We start from the raw sequence: 21,143 nt of genomic DNA, 5'->3' as shown, positions 1-21,143 counted from the left end.
ATCAAAAACCACAGTGAAGGAACGTCGTGCTTTTGTTACGTGCTCAACTAAGTATGCATCGCTACATGGTGTCGCCGCTGCCAACCTGGTGTTCTGCCTCTGCCAACCCGTCTTTTCAACAACGTCGCTAAGGGAGAAATAGATGATAGTAGTGTACACTGCGTCAGTGCTAAGCCAGACACAGCAATGTTGGAAGTACCCCAATGGCAACAACGAATGCCCAAAAAACAAAAACATATGCATGTATGAAGAACTCCTAATCGAACCAAACCCAATCCACCGAGCAACTCATGCAAAACACATGATTAGCGAGTGCCGGTGCGAAATGGGAAAGACGCCGCCACAAAAACGTCTACGATATGTACGATGGTGACAAAGGAGAAGACCGAAGTAACAACCTCGTCGCCAGGTTGGTCTGTGTACGTGAGAATGTTCCTCTCCAACCGAATTCTATAACCGTCATTAAGTTTCCGCCTCAGGGTGGAGTCGGCCCTTGGCCTTTCATAAGTCTTCCAACCTCGAGGCGCTGTGACCAGGGAGGTATGCTGTGTATGCCTGTTCGAGAAGAGAAGTCGAGTGAGAATCGAAGACCAATTGATACTTGGCATCGGAGTGCGCCCGTGGAAGTAGTCCGAGGTTGGAAAAGCCAGCCGCTTCCAAATACAATAGATAGTTTCGTCAAAGTGTCGCCGCAAACGCTGTCCATGCAAAGTCCGAACATACTCCAATCCGATTGCCGCAAATGTGAACCGATGAGATCTCCCTTTCTATCGGACGCCGACTGGGGGGCGGGGTCCGAGGCTGCTCTGGCTGCTGTGCGCCGAGTTTTCTTCAGTGGAATTACTACCCGCGCTAGCGCTAGCGGATCCAGTCAGACTGCGAACATTTGGACGAGACTTGGGCGGGTAAAGAGTGCTCACCCCAGCGTGTTGTTCCAATTGTTGTGGCGGAAGGGGGCCGGGCTGTCTCATGCCGGGTGGAGGACCATTAGGTCCATTACGTGGCATGCCATTCGGCGGCATACCGTTTGGCGGCATACCATTAGGTACGTAGCCGTTAGGAGGAGAGGGTCGGCCCATCGGTCGAGGACCGGGGCTGAGAGGATTGCCAGGTGACTGGCTTGTTCGGCGGCTCATTGGAGGATAGCCACCGTAGTTACCACCTCCTTGCATTTCGTCTAGACGTGATGCAGTTAGTGAATTCGTTCTCGACTGAGCGCCCATAGCGCCACGATCTACATCCGCGTATCGATTGGACGAGTAGCCCAGTAGAGGGTCGTTCATCAGATTCTGATGAAGACCCGGAAGAGAGTTGATCATCTGCGCGCTGGTCCGGTTCTTAGCCGCAGGCCGTGAGAAGGGATTCCTGGAGCGACCCTGAGGGCCAGGTATGTAGTTCATGCCCTCCGGGTTGCTGCGAATCTGACCTGCGCTCGGGACCTTGCGGTTGCGTCGCGAGGTGACACTCATCATGTCGAAGTTATCAGGATCGATCATCGGGCCAGCTGGGCGGCCTCCCATCGGATCAAAAAAGTCGTCGTCGTCGTCGTCATCATCGTCGAACCCGTTGATCGACTGTGGTGGGGGAGGTCGTCGGTTTTGGCCAGGGGGAGGACCGCGGCGCATGTTCATTTCCTGTTCCCTGAGCTGGATCTCGCGCTGCCTGATCATCAACTCCCTCTCGCGAAGCGACAAGTTGTTCGAGGAACCGGCTCCGTTCTCGTATTGGCCATTGGGGGCACCTGGAGGTCCACCTTCGACCATGTCATCGTACAGCATCAGATGCGAGAATTCCTCCAAGTCGCTGGCCTCGAGCGAAGGCCGGCGTTGGCCATTGGGACCGCCGTTCATGCGTGGATTGTAGCCGTTCATACCTGGTGGTGGGCCGCGACGCATCATGGGAGGAGCACCGTTGATCGAAGGTGCACGGCTTCCAGCACGAGGCCCACCTTTCATGGGACCGTTTCCATTCATCATTTGTCCGTTCGGACCAGGCGGGCCTCGTGGCAAGGGGGCTGATGAGAGTCTGGGGGGAGGCGGTGGGTGTTGCATGTTTTGAGCAGGCATAGAAACAGGGCCAGCAGCCGGTCGGTTTCGGTTGACAATGTTGATATGGTGAAGGGTAGCGTAGAGTGTTTCAATTCGAGGGATGGCGAGATTGACCTCGAGAGCGAGCTTAAGAGGGGATCCGAGATATGTCTCAATTTCCATAGGACGTTTGGCCTCGAAGTCCATCCACATTGTGCTGTTGGTTTCTTGCGGCTGTGTCATCTGACGCAGTGTGGTTTCTTTGAAATCAGCAGGGAATGTGCAGCCCTGAGCATTGGCAAGTGCTAGGAGCTCGTCGAGCACGCCGTTGATAAGAGGACGGACGCCAACCTTCTCAATGAGCTCGGCATGGTTTGCCGTCTCAAAGAGGACACTGGCTGGGTGAAATGCAATTGGACTGTGGCTCGTTAGTGATGTGCAATGGAGGGAGAGGAGGCGTGACGTACCCTATCATACGCTCAAATTGCTGTTGTCTTATGTTGGGTGCAACGTTGCAGTCAACCTGCCCAGAGCTCAATGTCATGGCCAGCGCTTCAGCCATATCGGACTGAATCTGCGCTGGGATGGCAGCGTTCTTGCTGGCGGGGCCGACCCAGATGTCGGTTGCTCCCTTGTGCTCGAACTCGCTCGCACCGAGCTGTGTAATTTCCGCCCCAGATACCAATGACAGGACGACGTTTGTAGGGAAGCGCTGCTCCAGGTATGATTCGACGCCCAGGCTATGTGTGGTGTTCATAAGGATGCAGGTATGCTGGGGAGAGACGACCGACTCGATGATGTTGGCGATATCGTATACGTCAGGAAGGGCTTTTACGCAGAGGAGAACATAGTCAAAGGGCTGTTTGGAAGAATGGGCGGCATCTTCGGGGGTGCGGACGACTGCAGATGCTGTTAGTGCGGTGCCTGCGGCAGAGCAGGGGCTGCAACTCACCAGAATGAGGCTTGAAGCGCTCGTTGCCGTAGAGGGCGGACCTGGGGGAACTGTGAGCACGACGCGGTCAGTGGGGGAGACGGGGCCGCTTACTTGAACGAGATGCCGTACTGCGCGACACTCTCGTATCCGGACTTCCACACTAGGGTGACGTCGCAGGCGTTGGTCGCTTGTAACCGCCACGAGAGGAATGCAGAAACGGCGTTTCCGCCAACTGGCAGCTGTTAGCAGAGGTCCGGGCCATGCTGGGGTTTGCTCGGCAGCGCCGGGTAGGCGTGCGCTGCCACGGGGCTGCAGTGCAGAGAAGAGCGCCGGAGCGGGGCGGAACGCACCTGACAGGATGCGCAGTCTGGGGACGGCCGGAGCCATGGCGGGCGGCGGGCGAGGTAGTGTGCTGGTGGTGAGGTGGTGGGCCGGAGGGCGAGGAGCCAAAAAGTTGGCGATGGCGGCCGTGGTGCTAGAGCGCGGACAGCGCAGCAGCAAACTGGCGCGAGGGGCGATTACGGATTAAGATAGCGGCAGAAACGAGCGTGCGGTGTCGATTACGCTCACCAGGTCGACATGGGCGGGCAATCGAGGGAGTGGGTGAGAGCGGACAGCGCGGACGGGCAGGCTGCTGGCACGCTGAACGCAGAACGCAGAGGCGCAACGGTCGCGAGGCGGAAGGCGGGAAGCAGCCACTGACACGGCGATGGGACGGCGTGGGCAGGTGCCAATGGGCGCGCAGGTGTCACGGCAGACTCGGACCAACAGAACAGAGAGGCAGAAAAGCGAGCGGACGCGGGCAGGAGAGCAGCAACGATGCGAGGGAGCTGCAGCAACGCGGAGGGAATGGGCGAGGGCACGCGGAGGAGAGGGCGCACGCTGGTAGGCCGGCAGGGAGGCTGCTGGCCGCTCACAGCCTGCTTGTGCTTGATTTGCTTGATACCCGTTCACTGCAGCGGACGGCCGTCTGCCCTGCCCATGCCAGCCATGCCAGCCCATGGCAGCCCATGCCTGTCGATGCCTGCCTGGATCCAGTCCTGCCGCTAGCCCGCCTGCGCGTAGTGCTGCACTTATCGCGCGCGAGAGACGCCTAACGTCGCCCGCCGCGAGGACGACGACGGGGCCGTGCCCAGTGCCGTCATGGTTGCTGCACCACCGCACACAGGCGTGTCGCAGCATGAGATGCGCCTGGCGCCGCCGCAAGCCGCACGCCCGCCTCGAGTGCTGCCTGCTGCTGCCCGCTGCTGTCGCTGTCACCGTCGAGTCTGCTGCGCGTCTCACGGCGGCCAGCGCGACGCGTCTGGCGCGGCGTGGTCGACGTTCCGGCGCCGGGCAGTGCAGCGAGCTCAGCAACGGCCGCAACCCTGCCGTCTGCTTGCGCGGCGTTCCGGGCAGGCTGGAGATCCGCATGCACGACTGGCAGATCTAAGGCGCCTATCAGGGGAAGCAGGCCGCCTCTCGGGGACACACTCCCTCCGCACGGTGCCACCGCTGCGTGCTGCGATGTGCAGTCGCGCGCCGTGCACACGTCTGCAGCTGCGTACCAGCTACGGAGCCTGCAGCTTCGTACGCGCACACCGTCCGCGCCCACCGTCCGCACCTCTGTACATGACTACACACAATAGTCTCTGTACCGTCTGCTCCCTGCCAGTGCCTGGCCGGTCCTGGCGCGAACCAGCAGGCCGCCCGCCGCAGCCAATTGAGAAATCTCTGCCGCCCGGTGCTGCGGCAGTTCAACGCTCCTGACGTCGGCGGACGTGTTCGCGCATTACCTATCGCGTATAAGACTCTGCCAAGCCTGACCAAAATACGGCTTCCACTGAAATTGGCTGCGTGCACGGTCTGACACGTCCACATCCTTGGTCGGTCGCCAACGGCAGCCTGTAAATCTCCCCTTCTAGGAAAAGTCGTATCCGAGATGGCGGCCGCTGCAAGGCCACAGCAATCTCGCTTTCACATTGCATTCTTTCTTTGGAGCGCTCCTCGTCCGCAGTGAGCACCGCCCGGCGTTATCGCACGCCTAAGCGGGGCGCTGGACAGGCCCCTTTTGAGTTTGCAAGCTCTCTGCGAGCGCGGGAGTCCCGCACCGGCGGCGAGCCTCCAGCGAATAACCATGGCCTGCATACGTTGAATAGCAACCAGCACACTCGCGGCTTGGCACCGTTTGGAAGAACAGCAGTACCAACCGGTGGCATGATCGGCTATGAGATGAAATCAGCACTATCCAGCGGCAGGCTCAATTATAGTCTTCAATATCATACATCGGCCGAACCAGAACACGTCGTCGCAACCGGCCATCTCAATCATCTCACCATACGGCTTACAACTCAGCCAAGTGTCCCCTGCGGCTCGACGATCAAAGTCGCCGAGTTCGTTGGCCAACTTGCAGCCGATGTTGTGATCCCGAGCTGGAAGCCTTGCCAAGTGCTGCACACGCTGCAATACAAGGCCACAACGTCGCAAGTCCCACGACAATTGCGTCCCACGCGACCAATTGTGCGTCGTTCACTTGCAAGCGAAAACACCGGGTCGGTGTCGCCCCTTTGGACCCGCTGAAATCGAGATTCGACTCCTAGTCCATCCACTCCACATTTAAACTCAGTGCCACAACAGGTTTCCACAGCAATTTCAACCTCGCAGCATGTGTACGCTTGGAACAGCCGTGGATCTGCGCACACTCCTTTTCAAAGCATCCCAAACCCATGAGCAAAGTCTCCATCTGATGACTCGATCACAACATTCGATATCTCAGAGTCTTAGCGGCCCCAATCAGGAAATGAAAGTTATTGACACCCTTGACAGCGGGATGCCACGCGCCGAACCACAAGCGTTCTCTCCGGTAATACGAGTGCACGTGTTGTTGGGGCACATCTGAATCTCTCCAGGGTTGCACGTTCATATGTAAGGGCCACAACCTGAACCGCGGTTGGTGCGTGGAAAAAGATGCTTGACAACCTTCAGCAAGTCCCGGCTCCACTTCCCAGCTTTGGGTCAAGCAGTGATTTAATCCCACCGGTTTGATACCGAGCAGTATGTTGAGTTTTGCACTGACCAGGGTTGATGTCCCTGACAAGGTCCGATGTCAGTCCCCACGAAACTTGATCAACTCACATGAAACAGTTTCGAGTACTTGACCGATGAAGAACCCCGACTTTGGTTACGACGAACTCCGACATGTAGATTGCAGTTCCGATGTTAAGGGTTTGTCGACTTTTAGCACACATGTTGACAAGTCTGCCCAAAGGAGAATAAAGGAGAATCGGTATCACTGCGTCTTGGCTTGACGACTGAAATAGAACGACAGGCCTTGTGCACATCCTTCCCCGAAGCCTCCGCAGCACTTTCATTGAGGCTTGCCACATCTGCAGGTGTCCGTTCCAACCACTGCCAATACATTCCCGAATAGACGCGAAACTTTCCGCAGCGATTCAAGAAATCTATTCGACACGTCGAATGACAGAAAGCCACGACCTTCAGCCTCTCGGTGTTCCATGTACAACTCGACTACTAGGTAAGGCCCAGCTAGCCGGGACCAGCCTCATCATCTTGTTTCTCCTGAAGCGCAAACGCCTCCACCGCCCTGCCCCACTGCGTTCCGCGGTCCACCGTGTTTCGTCGATCGTATGTCATCACCCACTTTTGTTGCTTTTCCAATGCACGCGCCTCACCGGTGTAGCATCAGCACCATGGTAACTCATGACACCGCCGGTCCAGACATTGACTTTTCAACAACCCGCAATACCATGCTGACGGGCACATCTGCATCTAACGAGTAGTGATTGCAGCGTTCGCAGTCTCCAGTGCTGCGCTAAGCACACGTCATTGAAGCATCGACCTCATTGACCTTCCCCTGTGGAATGCGCGGCCCTGAACGATCGCCCTGCGGGCCAAAAAAGCACCCCGCCGACATCCATTATTGGACAAACGCCATGTTTGTAATATTGCAATTTGTAAAATAGTCAAAGCGGTCTGCTTCACATCGCTCTCACCGAGCGCGCGCCAAAACAAAAGGGTGAGCATAAGACATGCGGCTAAGCGAGTGCAGCACCTGCTCTCGTGCACGCTGGGCTGATACCGGTGTCGCGACATGCAGTGCTGCACATCAGAGCCCGAGATTCACATTCAGCCCCAGCCTGGACAAAGCTCGAGCACACACCCACAGACTAGCATTCAGACGTGACTGGGTGCAGCATGTTTCCGCACCACCGCCAGAGCTACTTACCACGGCCTCGCTATAGCAGACGTGCAGCCCTACAACTACCGAGCAGGGGACGCACCCTTGCCGCGCCTCACGCAAACTCGCTTGGGAGCTGTCTATGTTTACACATCGCCACGGATCGCCATGCACGCGTCTCCTGGATCAACGCGCTGCAGACAAATGCCTGGGAGCTGTGTAACCGAGCTGTGGCCCTGGCAGCGTGTTGTCTACAGTCTGGATATCTGATGTTGCCACTGATCAACGCTCGCGCTTTCTGCATCTTCATGATGACGGACTGGGGTTTGGCGCTCGCGTGCAGCTTGCAGAACAGGAGCTGTTGGAGTTGATAGTGACTGGCGGCGGCGATTGGATGCGCTGTTGCTTCGCTTGTGTGCAAATCTTATATGTAGGCGCGGATGCTTTGGTAGCCGGGTGAAGAAGTGAGTGCGAGACTGCAGGGGTAGCGGCCTATATTGGCCGCCAGGTAAGCATTTTGCATCCATGATTCGTGTAGTGCACTGCAGTCTCTCCGCGGTAGCCTACTAGGCTGCAATGTGTGATTGCAATAAGGTGTGGACGCGGACTGGGTCATTGGCGCTTCGTAGAGAGGAGGTGGCGAGTATGGTGTGGACGTGAACGCAACAGGCTCTGAGATGGTAGATCTGACTATGCTGAAGCCATCGTGTATGCCCAACACGAGCTTCAAATGCGGAAAGAGATTTGGGTGGAAAGCGAGCACATGCAGTGTCGGAGGCGAAGACCCATGCTGGAGTCAAGCGCCGTAGAATCGTGTATTCGCATATCGCGTCTTGTGGTATCATATCGTAACTCGTCGTCACTCCTCCAACCCTGTCATTCTCCTCCTTAACGCGCCTCCCCACTCGCTAACAAGTCCCCAACCCCAATCGTCTTGCGCATGAGAAACGCGCCCTGCGGCCTCAGTTTCCTGTAGTACGCTTCCTCCTTGCCCAAGATCTCGAACCGGCGCTTCTTGTACCACTCCAGACCCTCGTCGTTCGCCTCCCACACATGTGCAGTCACGCAGCGGACGCCGTGCGCGGCCACGGCCGTCTTGACAACGGCCTGGAGTAGGTGCATGGCAATGCCGTGGGTGCGGTACGGCGCGAGGACGCCGATGGTGCTGATGTACAGCTGCGCGGAGGGGAGGAGACGGCAGCGTATTGCGCCGATGAGGCGTGGCTTTGCTGCTTCGGTTTCGTCTGCGGGGCCGCCGGATGGGTCGGAGTGCCACAGCGCGATGAGTGTTATGCTGTGGTGTGGCTCGGTCATGGTTTCCTTGTAGAAGGATTCGGGGTAGGGTATTGGGAGGGTCAGGGCGTTGAGGCGCTTGAAAGCATCCAGGTGCTCGTGGGTGAGGGGCGCGAGTTCGACATTGGCGGGTAGCGGGCGCAGTGAGAAGAGCGCGGGTATGGAAGGTGTTGATGATGGGATTGGAGGCGTCGAGTCTGCTGTTGAGGGTGTCTCAGTTGGTGTGGATGTTGTTTCGCTCGCAAGGCCGAGTGGTGTAGGCACCCGTGAGATGTTTGCTGGCGTGCCTGTCGCAGACGGGCGAGGGCTCTTCTTCGATCGCGGTCGGGACGAGGGCGCTGACAGAAAGTCTTCGGGTATGTCGTTCCATTGCTCTGTTGTCTTGGGCAGTGGTGTTGTGCTCGAGGGCACGCGATTCATTGGCATGCGAGGAGGTGCGGATACGGATTTGGGCGGTGGTGGAGGCCGTTTTGGTGCTGCTGAAGCTACCGGAGGCGGCGGTAGAGGCTGTGCATTCTCTTTGCTTGCTGTCGACTTCTTCAGCCACCCAGACAAGGAGGACTGGAGCATGTCTGTTCGTGATGCGCGCTGCGGTCGCTCAGACGCTTTTTAGCAATAAGAGGGTCCAGGAGTAAGCTGATAAGGGGGAATGTGAGGTTCTGGATGAAGATGTGTCTATTGTTTATAGTGGTCAGCTGGGTGGCCTAGTCATAAGGACAGATGTCGTGTTGTTGAGTTCTAGACATGCGTTAACTTTCTGGTGATTCCAACATTCCGCGCCGATCGCTGCTGCATCTGTCATAGCGTGCGCAACGCTCGGCCAAGCCTGAGCTCCGACTTCTCCCAGCAGCTGCATCATCGCGTTGGCATCCCGCACCTCCGACTGCAGCAACATGGGCGCAGAGAACTCGAAACCCTCTTCGGAGGTCAAGCAGCATGTCTTCTCCTCGTACGTCATGCTCCGCCCGCCCAATGGTTGTTGAGGCGCCCGCAAAAACAACACCCAATATGTGTACAACGGCTGACAAGTTTGCGCGCAGAGATCACCCGGTCCAGTTCTCGAACGGCCTGGTAGACTCGCTGCAGAAGAACACCTTCGTAAGTCGCCCGGCGATTGCAGCGCGAAAGACAGTGGATCGGCGCTGATACTAGACCAGACGGATGCCACGCGCTCGAAAGCACAGGAGCTGGCCTACCAGGAGCGCCTGACCGCCGAACTCGAGAAGCTGCGCGAGCAGGGATCTCAGGATTTCTCCAAGTTCAGCGAGACCCTGTCTGACGAGGATTCCCAGCCGGCGGAACCCTCCTTCACAGAGAAGCTCGCGGACGCGACATCTTCCTCCTCCACCCTTGCCGAGAAGAAGAGACAGCAGGAAATGAGCAGGACGAGTGTCACAAAGGAGATCGAGCAGCTGAGGAAGAAGCTCGAGCAGAGGAAGAAGCTGGACCAGGTTGATGCCGATCTGAACAAGGCCAAGGAGGAGGTTGTCACATGCTTGAGGATGCACGACCGCCGACCGCTGGACTGCTGGAAGGAGGTCGAGACGTTCAAGAGGGAGGTTGGAAGGCTGGAGCAGCAGTTTGTCGAGCGGACGATTCGATGAGCGACGACGAGCTAAGATGGCACGCACGTTGCTCTAGACGATAAGACGAGCTAGGCCAACCAGGTTCTGTACAGATAGAGTGGTTCTCTGTTAAAAGCGACCCACGAGCGGCTTCCTACTACTTCACACGAGCATCTCACTTTCCAGCTCCGTTTGCCATCTCTGCAATTGCACTAGTCTGTTTGCCTATGATGTTGCCTGCCTCTTCCTTGCTCTGTTCGCTATCTCTCACTCTCATCGCCGCTCTTCGTGTTTCAGCTGCGTGCTTCACTCACGCTCACCAGCTACGCACGTCGTCTGTCAAGTAGCACGCGCTCGGCTAACAATGCGCACACTTCACCTTCACCGCAGGGTCACGCCCTATGTGCGCCGCTTCACCCATACGCAGGTTCTTTCGTCTGCTCAACGTAGCTGCAACGCAACCTTCAGCCATAGCCCAAGAGCCACGCTTCGTATTCTCTCAGGCCCGTCCTTTGCGACGACATGTCCCGCTGCGAGCTGTCAGAAGTGTTTGAAAGCAAGTTGTATTCCCTAGCTACAGGGTTTGAGCTGATAACTAATTATGTCTTACAGTCTCAGAAAGCTCCGACGAGGAAAACGATTGCGTGGAAGTTAAGCCGATCGACTTGGGTAAGAAATCTCTGTACATATCGAGGTCGAGGCTAATGAATCTCTGCCAGAAAGCGAAGATCAACATGAGGGACTACGAAATCTATGCCGACCTACAGGATGTCGCCAGATTCCCGCTTATAACGCGATACGAGCACGACCTTCGCCTCAGCAAGATCAGTCAGACAAAGAGCTACGCTTCCACAGACTCCCAGATGACACAATCATCCGTGTTGGGGACTTTGTCGAGTTGCAATGCCCTCCCCATCGTCAGCTCGATCCAAAACATTCGGGAGACTATCTGCGCATAAAGGGTATTTTTGAAGACCGCCGGACCTCAGAAGTCACGCTACGAGGTCTTCGCTTCCAGCGCGAGAAGTACGCAGTCGGCAGATCCTTCGTTGGGAAGACCGTACGTTTAGCCCAGGAACGAAAGATGAACGACCGGATAGGAGCCCGCTTGTGCGAGCTGGTAATGTGTCTTACCGTAAGAGAAGATGACAATCGGCCAGCAGAAGTCCAAAGCGAAGAAACAATTCCCATTAGTGAGGTCCAGCATAAACAAGCAGTAATACTCACGAACAGGCCCTACCCAATGCTCAGCTACAGAGAGCAACCAAGCCTCTGTGCCCATTTGCATAATCAGTCCCATAGACAGATTCGTCTTCACATATTTAAGAATGGGCCTCTTGTGTGCAGGTGGTCTAGGACCTCTACGATATCACCGAACGGCAAAAAATATGGGATGGTAGACAGATACTTCACGAGGAAGGAGGTGACAACACCGCAGCACTTGTCTCTTGCGCCCTTGAACAACGGATATCTACCCATAACGCCACATCGAAGAACGCTGTCAGTAGAGGAAATAGCTACAGCAACGACTCAGAGATCTACACTACCTTCGAAGAACCAGCTCTACACCTACTTCGATATGTACTGTGGAGGGGGTGGAGCATCTCGAGGCGCGGACCAGGCCGGTCTGAAGGTTCTGGGAGGGTTGGATCACAATGAGATCGCGATGAACGCGTGGGAGCGAAACAACCCCGGCGCCATACCTCTCTGTATGGACTCGTTCGCTTTCCTCAAGAACGACATGTGGAAAATCATTGGGAGATGCGATTTCCTGAACATCTCAAATCCGTGTCAAACTTACAGCTCTGCTCAGTCAGTATATCCTTCATTTGGCTGCGAACCCTCTAATCAAGCACAGCACCAGAGAGGGCAAGAACGATGAGATCAATACCGCACAACTAGAGGTCATCAAGATTATCATCGAAGCCTTGAAGCCAAGGGTGGTCGTTATTGAGAATACAGCCAATCTGGTCAACATGGAAAGAAATCGCAAATATTTCAACAGGATGCTGAACGACGTTCACTCAGCGGGGTCCGGCTATAACCTGAGATACAAGGTTGTCAACATGGCTGACTTTGGCTTACCCCAAGAGCGCAAGCGCCTTCTCCTGATCGCGGCTAGGTATTGACCCTTTTCCTCAAAAGCTTTCAACGTACTGACATAACTTCAGAAGAGATACCCCATTGCCACCTTTTCCGAAGCCTACGCACGGTCCTCCTGGCAGTGGGCTCAAGCCGTACGTCAGGATTGGTGATGCACTTAAAGTCCTTGAACGGCTTGGAGAACGCGCCGAACGAGACGGCTACCATAAGCTTCATAGAGAAGTCTCACAGCAGGAACAGGCTTACGATCCTTATGCGGAATTCGTTGACTGTATAATGACAAGTGGTGTGGAATGCCGACACTGGAGCGGCGAGAAGTTTACTCCACGGGATTTGGCTCTTCTTCAGTCTCTTCCTGTTCACCACTGCTTGGCTGGTAGCTGGCCACAGGCTATCAAGCAAGTAGGAAACATGTTTCCACCTATAATGGCAGAATTGGTATACAGGACGTGCGCACAAACTCTTGAGGCTTGGGACAACGGCTTCTTGGATGCAGACGACGACATTGATGATCTAAACATCACACTGATAGAGAAGGGTGTTGATATCCCTGAAGCGAAACACACTCCGACCTCAGTGTTTGATCTTACAGGTCCTGCCGCTCCATCGCCATACCGGTATCTCTCGCGTCCGGTCTTCAGCGATGCAACCCATGTGAAACATTCATCTGCCTGGAGCAAGCGTCTGTTCTCGGGATCTGGCAAGAGCGAAAGGAAGAGATCGTTTTATAGCGGTCCTTTGGAGGATGACGATAGAGACACTACACCTTCGCCAGCCCAGCCACCATTCAAACGTGCGACGACCAGTTCACGAGAAGAAACCTTTTGGAAAAAACACGGAGGGAAGACCATTGACCTTTCCAACAGCGACGAGGATTAACCAGGGTCAAGTTTGCAAGAGTTGCAGACATGGATCGTGAACAGAACACGCAGATTTGTATGCAATGTCTGCATATCACATCTTAGCAAAAGACCACACATTAGTAGCGCATGCACCCCGCGCTGCAACTGTAGTTAAATAAAATACAGAATGCTTACACTTCGAAACACAGAGTTTTTATGACTGTAACATGTTAAGGCTATGCTTGTTGTACAGCAGCACAGCCACAGTTCCCAGGTACTTGGCCAGCGAAGCCGAAGCTTCGTCGGGGGCTCTGTGCACGACAAACATAGCAACCAGCCTGGTGTTGTGGGAATGCCGAGCTAAGTGACATTAAGGTTATGGCAGCAGGTCGGCCCTTTGGTACATAGAGATTGCTGACCCACATCTCTGGGATAGACTTTCCTGGTGCAGCAGACAGTTAGCGCTGACCAACCTTATCTGCGAGACCTTGAGGTTGGGCTACTTTCGAAGTGGTGCAAGACGAAGAAGCCGAGGAGATAGGTAATCATCCCCGGATCGCGTCGGATGAAGACTTGATTGCACCGCAGACGGTGCGAGGGTTGGCACGCATTTATTGCGGTAGTATTTGTAAGTGGACACTGCGTAAGCCGGACATGTGTCCTAAAATGTACCCTCTTTATAGACGCGCCTGGGCACAGGAAGTACACAGGGATTATTATAGCGCATGCAGGGCAACGCATGATAGAGTTGGACAAACAAGGGGCTCTGACTTATGGTCCATATGTCTTATGTGATGTCTAAGTTGTCTACGGTGCTGTCGTGACGGCAGTGAAATCGCTATCCCCTTCTAAGTCTATGCTGAATTTTACAAGCATGGGTATCATCAAAACAGAATGTCCATCATCCTTCATCTCTGCCCAGCAGGATCACTTCATCATTCCCACGGCGCGTCTAGCCTCATGCATCACGTCAACCGACGCCCGACGGTGCTCAGCCACCAATATTGATTCGGACTCATCTTCCTTCTCGTCCTCGCTCTCTTCCAGTTCATCTCCGCTGAGCCCATCCAGCATAGCCTTGATCTTAATCTCACTCCTTGCAAAGACTGTTTGACAAGCTAGGAATAGCAACCCTCTCTTACATAGCTCTTGCTTCTCGACATGATAATTGAAGTCTGATTCCGGGAACGAGAAGGCGACAGCCACGTTCCTCACCGCCATGAGGTCCGCGATGGCGCTCCTGAACCGCACGTTTCCCTCAATAACATGAAACGCCGTCAAGACCTTCTTCACGTCCAGTGAGTCGTCGTCCATGCTTTCGTCGTCTGATGACAGTGCACCGAACACTTCGTCGCTGAAGCTCGCATACGGCCGCGTGTCCGTCATGAAACTTAAACTGAGCAGTGTTGATTGGACGAACCCGAGTACGTGCGTCAAGTTCATAATGTACCGCTCCGCAGCGGGACATACCGGCTTCCATCCGCTGACACTGGGCTCTGTCCTCAGTTTCTTGGGATAGTACAGTGGGTTGATCTCGAGATGCCGTATCAGTTGGAGATCTCGGACTTGTAGAGGGGGTTCGAATGCGCCGCACCCTTCAACGTCGTCGTCGCTTGTGCTTGGCATTGATGTGATGTGGAAAGTGTTCTTGCCGAAGAAGGCGTTCCGCGCTTCCGCGTAAATCTGTTTATTAACTCGGAGAATCTTCGTATCCAACCCGTATTTCGTGTTGCGCCGAGCAATTACACCCTTCAAGGGCTCATCTGCGACGAGAAGGTAGTCGTAGATCCGAAGCCGAAGTTCAGGCGGGAGCATATCCAGGAAGGGTGATTCTGTAGTGAACGCCATTTCAAGCACGACTCGTTTGCAACTGGCGCAACGGAGAAGGAGCTCGATGTTGCTGCACAGAAGGGAACAGCGAGTATGTAGGTTTGGGCGTGTGCGTGGTATTCGTGTCAAGGCTCCACCAAGCCTTTTCTTTCTTTGCAGGTTCCAAACTCTGCATGGGATCAGATGTCAGACGAAGGCTTTGTAAACTTAGCAGCCACAGTTCAGCGAGGAGTCCTTTGTATTTGCAGAAACCCCCAGCGCCCCAGTCTGCGTTAAAACGCCCTGCATCCACAAATTCTCCGTCTGTTCTGCCCGTGAACTCGCCATCCCTTCCCAACTCTCCCCTCGCAGAACCTACCATTCGGAAAGACTATCGTCGAACCCACTCGCCCGCAGGGCCAACCGCCGTTGCAGATCCGCGCGCATCCCTGCAACGGATGCGCTCCGAAGCCTGTCAGCCGTGATGGAAGGGAAGCTGGCGCGCTTCCAGAAGCTTTCTCGAACGACGGAGCAACGCTAACGCCGCAGCGAACAAAGCCAGAAGGACGCAGAAGCTTTGCATCTGGTTAGAGCTGCAGCATGATGCGACGGTCAGGCGCCCATGGGAGCACTGCAGAAACGCAGCTATCGCGGAAGCGAAGCCACGGCGAAATAACTGGGACCGTGAAACATGGATTTTCCGTTTCGCCGCCACGCATGGATGATGGCTTGTGGCGTCATCCCCGGTTCCGGTTCCGGTCATGCTCGGCAAGGCATTTCACAATGCGGTTCGTTGCCCATTAGGCGATTGCTACAGAATCCTGCGTGCAGAGCCTTCAAGAGCCTGGCACCGAACGAGCTGCACGCAGGCTTGGGGCTACTCGGCAATCAATCAAACTTCGTATCGACGATCTGCAGGCCGCGATGCGTTAGCTTGCCTTGAGCCAGGCACGGGAGCACACGTGGGATGCCAGCATGGTGCAGATCGCCACACCCAACGTTCCAGGCATAGCTACCCAGCCACAGCTCAGGGCCCGAGTTGCCTCCGGAACCGTCCCTTTGGCAATCCAGCCCTTTCCCATGATGCAGGAGTAGTCAAGTGCTGCAACGGTCGCTTTCGCACTGTCTGAGTCAACGCCACTGCCCTGCATCCTCTCATATGCATATCCACAGATACACGTGTCTGCCTATGCGAGTCTCCATGGGAAGCATCCGGAGCCTATTGTTTCAGGCACTCACTAGACCTACACTATATCCAGACCTCGCGTCTCAGCGGGTAAGTGACAGTGTGACAGATGGCCATCGGACCCAACTCCGGCTCGCTTGGTCAAAGGATTCTTTGACATGCCCAAGTGGTAAGACGATGATGTAGACGGTCCGATGTTTAATCTTTGGTGTCGGCTTGGCCGTGTTTGTCATATGTATTGTTTCAGGGAAGGCGAGCCGATTATAGGGTGACCAGTGTAGTATACTGATGGAAGTAACTCCGACGGCCCGCGTAGTACTGGCAGAAATCGCCGCTGTTCACCCTTCTTCTCAGTCAGATGATCAGATGGTAATTGAGGATTAGATGAGAAGGACATACTTCGGAAGATCTTTCAGTATATATTAAAGAGAGTGTCCGAGTCTACCACAATTGACGCTTGGCATTCTTCATTGAGTCGTTATTCATAATCTTCTATCGTTGCTGTCCAACATCGTTCCAAGACAGTAAGAAAAGCACCACAGTGATTCAAAGGCTAGTCATACAGTCATTTCTTCGTTCGTGTTCATCCGATAGTGATTCCTCAGTAGTCCCTTCGTTTGACGGTCTTCTTCTTGCGCTGAACCACAGCCGATCCATCTCCCTCGGAATCAGACTCAGTATAATAGTCGTACTCCTCATGGACCTTATAGCCACGATCGGGACGTCGGCTGTCCCGGCTCCTCTCACGACGTCTGCGGCGGTCATCGCTGTCGTAGCGACCGTCACTGTCGTGATGTCGATCGCGATCATCCCGTTCGTCGCGGTCGTCTCGTCCTCGAGACTTTGAGCGGAAGCGGTCAATAATACTTCGGCTTCTAGCCCGAATACCGCCACCTTTACGGTCCTTGCTGCGGTCCCGATCACTGTGCTTTCGATGTCGCGAACGTGAGCGTGATCGTGATGGAAGTCGTCCGTGCTCATCTTTAGCCCTGCTTCTAAGTAAGTATCCGTCGCGACACCGCTCCTCTCAACAGCACGCCTACCTTTCGACATTCCTAGTAGCGATCGCTTGTCCACCGAGCGCACCTGCTGCGGCACCTGCTAGCATTGTCAGCCTACTCTTACCCGCAGCTCTGCCTGCAAAGCCTCCCGCCAACGCACCAGCCACAGTAGCCCCTAGATTCTTAGTCCGCAGATCCATGTCGTCAAACCTTTCACGCATGTCAGACACACGAGACTTTTCACGACGGGAACTGCGGGAATCTGCAGACCTAGCCCTATGCCGATGTTCTCGGCGGTCGTGCTTGGTGCTGCTGCGGTGACTAGGAGAGTGGCGGTCGTCGTAATGGGCGACTTGCTGGTCAGAGCCCCGGGGGTTGTAGGGCGGATAGTGCTGGTCTTGATCGAAAGAAGGCTGGGAGCGCGACTGATGACGGTAGAACGGTGGCGGCGAGGCAAAGTCGTTCCCTGGAGGATAAGCGGAATCGGGAGCAGCGTATGTAGCAGGGTTATAAGGAGCGTATGGCGCATTTACACCTGCTGGTGGGGAATTGACTCCGACAGGCGGAGGCGGAATCGAAGCAGCAGGCGAAGGCGCATATCCGGGACCAGGTGTATAGCGCGCTGCAGATGCTGATCGAGCTTTCGCGTTCTGAATCTCTTCATAGCGATGTGCTGCCTCACTACCGTATGCTACTGCAGGTGGCGAAGTACCATCCCGTCTATTCACAGGTGGCTGTGTTGGGTATGGTTGGTTGTATGTCGGCTGAGGAGTGTTAGTAGGTGGGCGGCGCAATATTGCCGCAAGAGGCGGCTCATAGGATGGTGAGAAAGAAGCTGAAACGGGAGTGCCATAACGAAGGTGGTCAAACAGGTGAGGCTGCAGACCAGCAAAAGGGGATTGCGAGCTCGAAGGCGGCCTGTTCAGCAACCTCGGTGGACAAGAGTTCACCGGCGTTGGATAAGAAGCCATCATCGGAACGGTCGCACTCAAAGAACGAAAGAAATTATTTACCTGCGGTGGGTAGCCAGTCTGGGGCTGGGCCGATGTTGGTCGGTATTCGCCCTGGCCTGGCCTGGAGGCATATTCCTGGGAGCTGTACGGCGCATATTCGGACGTCGGCGGTGGTGGGAAGTACGGTCCCTGACCCTGCTCTCGGTCTGCATACGCCATGTCCCTGTCGCTGTATTCTCCGGTTGGGCCTCTACTACGCTGATAGTTCCTCCCACGGCTCAAGCTTCTGCTGGCGCTTCTACCCGTGCTCTTCCGGCGTCTTCGCTCTCTCTTTTGATCTTCTTCGTAGTCAGAGTCACGGTCACTGTGATCTGAGTAGTCGTTCTGAGGGCTACGATCTCGTCGCGAGCGTTCACTGCTCCGCCTACTTTTCTCTTTTGGCGGTGATTGGCTCTTGCTGTTTTTCTTCTTCTCTTCTTCTGGTTTGAAGAAGCCGCCTGGGATCTTTTCGAAAAATTTGTCTGGTATCTGTTCCGCGCCGTAACCAAGCGCCTTGAATGCAAGAACGGACATCTTTCTATGGGGCGCTCGCCAGGCAGGATGGCGTAGCCACGCGTGTGACGTAAGGCAGGCTAAGCAGTCGGGGCTGTGATTGGATCGCAATCCGCGTCCCTACAGAAGCGCAAGGCTTGTTGAGTGATAGCGTGTGGCAAGGCCGCACTGGAAGTTACGCGTCTGCAGCCTCGAATGGGGTCGTGTTTAAGCAATATAGATCAGAGGTGTGAGGAGGGTGAAGTTCCGGGGTGGTTGGGAGTATTGCCTAAGTAATGAAGGCCCGGGAGGCGTGACAGCTCAAGTGGCAAGCGCATTTTTAACGTGGCCCCGGAAGGAAGCAATTATGCCAGGCATTTGCGCTTCCAAAGTCACGATAACTGTGATTTGCCAGGGGTAGAGTGCGAGGATGATGTCATACTCGTCACCGCCGGAGACTGCGCCTGGATCTTGGATTGCATGCTTGGGCAGATCTCCCTACGAAATCAACCTAATTTCTACAGACAGATGCATCATGCACAAGTGGCTCTATCTTCTATTTGAATATATGTCTTTAGGGTGGTACATTGTTCGCGGCGATGTTGCAACTGCTTGCTCGTCAACGGGTACTAGGTGGTTGTGTTCATACCCAAAGTTCGGATGACGTAGCGTCCTTCATACGCCACTGTAAATGACCTCGTGAGCACTTGCATACGGCAGACAAGAAGAAGTCCGGACTATGCCGCGGTATTCGTCCACCGCTAGAATCATATGGGCGACGAGGTTGTTACCCGATCCAATGCCCTGCTGCAGCCGTCTTTGTGCAGGGCGTACAAGGACTATCGTGAGACGGCCCACAGGTGCGTTGTCTGGGTTCATTTAGTTAGCCACTCGCAATTGCGTGGGCAATGACAGCATGTTATTAATTCTCCCGCTGTTAAAGCTGCAAGTGGGGAAAAGTACAGTGCTTCTATTGTGTTCCATCAAATATAGCCAGGAGGTATTTAGCTAAGTCCAGATTATCTTTCTCGACATGTAAATGACACTATAGCCCCTAACGTGATGGTCAGCTCATTTAACCTGCGCACAGCAGCTGTGAAAGCCTCCATTGAGACAAGTCCCAGAACCTGGATCCCACTTCGGTGTAACATGAGCGCTGTGCTCGACAGGTGATGGAAGAGAAACATGACAATCGCTTTGAGAAGGGCAGATTATTAGTGCCAAGCTCTGTGCTTAGGACACTCGTTACCAGCAGTTTCACCTCCCATACCAGTCAGCTTTACACAATACCCAGGTATTGCAGAATGGCTACGTTCTCATACATCCTGGGGAAGAGCTGGAGGGTTCCTAATCTCGCCTGACGGTCGTCCAGAACTATCCGGTACTTCAACCATGTCGTCCACCATGCTCAAGAACCTCTGTCTGTACTCGTCGCTGTTGGCAGTGATACTCATCGGGCCATGATCTTTGCCGATCTTAAGCGTGTTGTAAAGCTTCACCAAGCCGGTAAAAGCGTGTGCTTGTAATGCGTCCTTTGACCAAAAGAAGTCCAATACAATAGCTCGATAGACCCATTGCTCATCTCGCGAGATGACACCTGTACGCCATGTCGATCCACTTCCCGGTGGGGTTGGGACTTGGTGTGTACCAGAATTCAGATCCGCGGGGTAACGGACTAAAAAGAGCGAGTAGTCAACGGCATTGTTTTCTTGTAAGAGCTTGCTGTCCCTGGATAGTTGCGCGATGAGCTCCTCTTTCTGGTCAATCGTGACCCTGATCTTGTCTTCGAACTCATCGATAAGACGGTCTTTGACGCTCTCCGGCGCCAATCTGCCGCCAGCAATATCTCGTTCTGGGAAGAAGTAGTCGTTCGGTTTTAGATCGAATGTCTCCCATTTCTTCTGTTGACTTTTGCTGCAGCTTGACTTCCCATACAGTATATTCTCCATCACGATATGGTGGCTAGGAGCGGCACCAAGTAAGGCACCAAGTGTAGTGGTCGGGCAATAAAGGAGATCGGTGATGCGAACGAGGAGAGAATCTTTGTTGAACTGCATGTGCTCGACGTAAGGCTCAAGAAGTCTTTGCCGGAAGAATGACTGTTCGAAGTGGCGTGGTAACGACTTCACTAGAAACTTCGTGTTTGGTGTCGTGAAGAATGTCTGCAGCCGGTCAGTGGTGAACCACATGCAGTTCATTGTATACACACTGATCCAGAATACCCCAGGTCTCCCACCGACTTCAGATCCGTCCTTTTCCCCTTGCTTGGACTCCGGAAGCTTTCTGTGTACTCTTCCTCACTAAGCTGCCACGATTCGTTCCGGAGCTTCTTGAAGATTTCATCACGATAGCGCGCAAGTGTGAGCTGGAACAGGGAGAAGAAAGCCAGGATGCGCGCAAGGAGACCTGGCTGTGCACTTTCATCACTGCTCACAGGTTTGATGACGAATATGGCGCGCAGGATAGAACTGCTGATTAGGCGCTGGCGGCGTCCCATTTTGAGTGTTATTGTTGTTGGTTGCTGCAACGCGAGATGTTTGTGCTTTCGATCGCTTTGGCACCTGACGTCACTTTACGCTAACTAACTGTAGCACCCAGACATAGCATAACCTTACTAGCTTTAATGATATTTTCTACTACCTTATTTACTCTATACTATCTTAGCATACTAGCTCTACTTGGTATAGAATTTACACATGTCAGACCTTACGGGTGGTGACAC

The 21,143-nt window shown here is 54.6% G+C and overlaps 7 protein-coding genes across 7 annotated transcripts; 2 read left to right on the top strand and 5 right to left on the bottom strand.

Annotated features, from left to right (window-relative positions):
• Positions 1 to 505: 505 nt before the first annotated feature.
• Positions 506 to 3,437, bottom strand: C7974DRAFT_33936 (ketopantoate reductase PanE/ApbA-domain-containing protein). The gene is made up of 5 exons (XM_046139243.1): positions 3,312 to 3,437; positions 3,073 to 3,193; positions 2,980 to 3,020; positions 2,495 to 2,927; positions 506 to 2,445 (listed from the first exon to the last, which is right to left on the bottom strand). The coding sequence occupies exons 1-5, from the start codon at positions 3,346 to 3,348 to the stop codon at positions 768 to 770; spliced, it is 2,310 nt and encodes a 769-aa protein (XP_045993933.1). The 5' UTR covers positions 3,349 to 3,437; the 3' UTR covers positions 506 to 767.
• Positions 3,438 to 7,890: 4,453 nt separating this feature from the next.
• Positions 7,891 to 9,158, bottom strand: C7974DRAFT_33908 (acyl-CoA N-acyltransferase). Its single transcript, XM_046139238.1, has one exon. The coding sequence runs from the start codon at positions 8,999 to 9,001 to the stop codon at positions 8,027 to 8,029; it is 975 nt and encodes a 324-aa protein (XP_045993932.1). The 5' UTR covers positions 9,002 to 9,158; the 3' UTR covers positions 7,891 to 8,026.
• A 166-nt stretch (positions 9,159 to 9,324) lies between these two features.
• On the top strand, positions 9,325 to 10,035 carry C7974DRAFT_416003 (uncharacterized protein; the record flags this gene model as incomplete). Its single annotated transcript, XM_046143944.1, has 3 exons — positions 9,325 to 9,380; positions 9,472 to 9,529; positions 9,589 to 10,035. 3 exons carry the CDS (start codon positions 9,325 to 9,327, stop codon positions 10,033 to 10,035), a joined length of 561 nt encoding a protein of 186 aa, XP_045993931.1.
• Positions 10,036 to 10,277: 242 nt separating this feature from the next.
• C7974DRAFT_33573 (S-adenosyl-L-methionine-dependent methyltransferase) lies at positions 10,278 to 13,197 on the top strand. The gene is made up of 5 exons (XM_046139180.1): positions 10,278 to 10,552; positions 10,609 to 10,665; positions 10,716 to 11,808; positions 11,855 to 12,118; positions 12,168 to 13,197. Exons 1-5 carry the CDS (start codon positions 10,519 to 10,521, stop codon positions 12,976 to 12,978), a joined length of 2,259 nt encoding a protein of 752 aa, XP_045993930.1. The 5' UTR covers positions 10,278 to 10,518; the 3' UTR covers positions 12,979 to 13,197.
• A 426-nt stretch (positions 13,198 to 13,623) lies between these two features.
• Positions 13,624 to 14,979, bottom strand: C7974DRAFT_400543 (uncharacterized protein). The gene has a single exon (XM_046142518.1). The coding sequence runs from the start codon at positions 14,787 to 14,789 to the stop codon at positions 13,869 to 13,871; it is 921 nt and encodes a 306-aa protein (XP_045993929.1). The 5' UTR covers positions 14,790 to 14,979; the 3' UTR covers positions 13,624 to 13,868.
• A 1,201-nt stretch (positions 14,980 to 16,180) lies between these two features.
• Positions 16,181 to 18,657, bottom strand: C7974DRAFT_33726 (uncharacterized protein). The gene is made up of 5 exons (XM_046139209.1): positions 17,208 to 18,657; positions 17,098 to 17,147; positions 16,980 to 17,034; positions 16,336 to 16,925; positions 16,181 to 16,279 (listed from the first exon to the last, which is right to left on the bottom strand). Exons 1-4 carry the CDS (start codon positions 18,461 to 18,463, stop codon positions 16,538 to 16,540), a joined length of 1,749 nt encoding a protein of 582 aa, XP_045993928.1. The 5' UTR covers positions 18,464 to 18,657; the 3' UTR covers positions 16,181 to 16,279; positions 16,336 to 16,537.
• Positions 18,658 to 19,737: 1,080 nt separating this feature from the next.
• On the bottom strand, positions 19,738 to 21,116 carry C7974DRAFT_440998 (phosphatidylinositol-4-phosphate 5-kinase-domain-containing protein; the record flags this gene model as incomplete). Its single annotated transcript, XM_046145351.1, has 2 exons — positions 20,631 to 21,116; positions 19,738 to 20,583 (listed from the first exon to the last, which is right to left on the bottom strand). Exons 1-2 carry the CDS (start codon positions 20,916 to 20,918, stop codon positions 19,738 to 19,740), a joined length of 1,134 nt encoding a protein of 377 aa, XP_045993927.1. The 5' UTR covers positions 20,919 to 21,116.
• Positions 21,117 to 21,143: the final 27 nt, after the last annotated feature.

The sequence above is a fragment of the Boeremia exigua genome (assembly GCF_020726555.1).
Source record: "Boeremia exigua strain MPI-SDFR-AT-0100 chromosome Unknown C7974scaffold_10, whole genome shotgun sequence".
NCBI lineage: Eukaryota > Fungi > Ascomycota > Dothideomycetes > Pleosporales > Didymellaceae > Boeremia > Boeremia exigua.
This window is presented reverse-complemented; position numbering and strand designations above follow the sequence as displayed.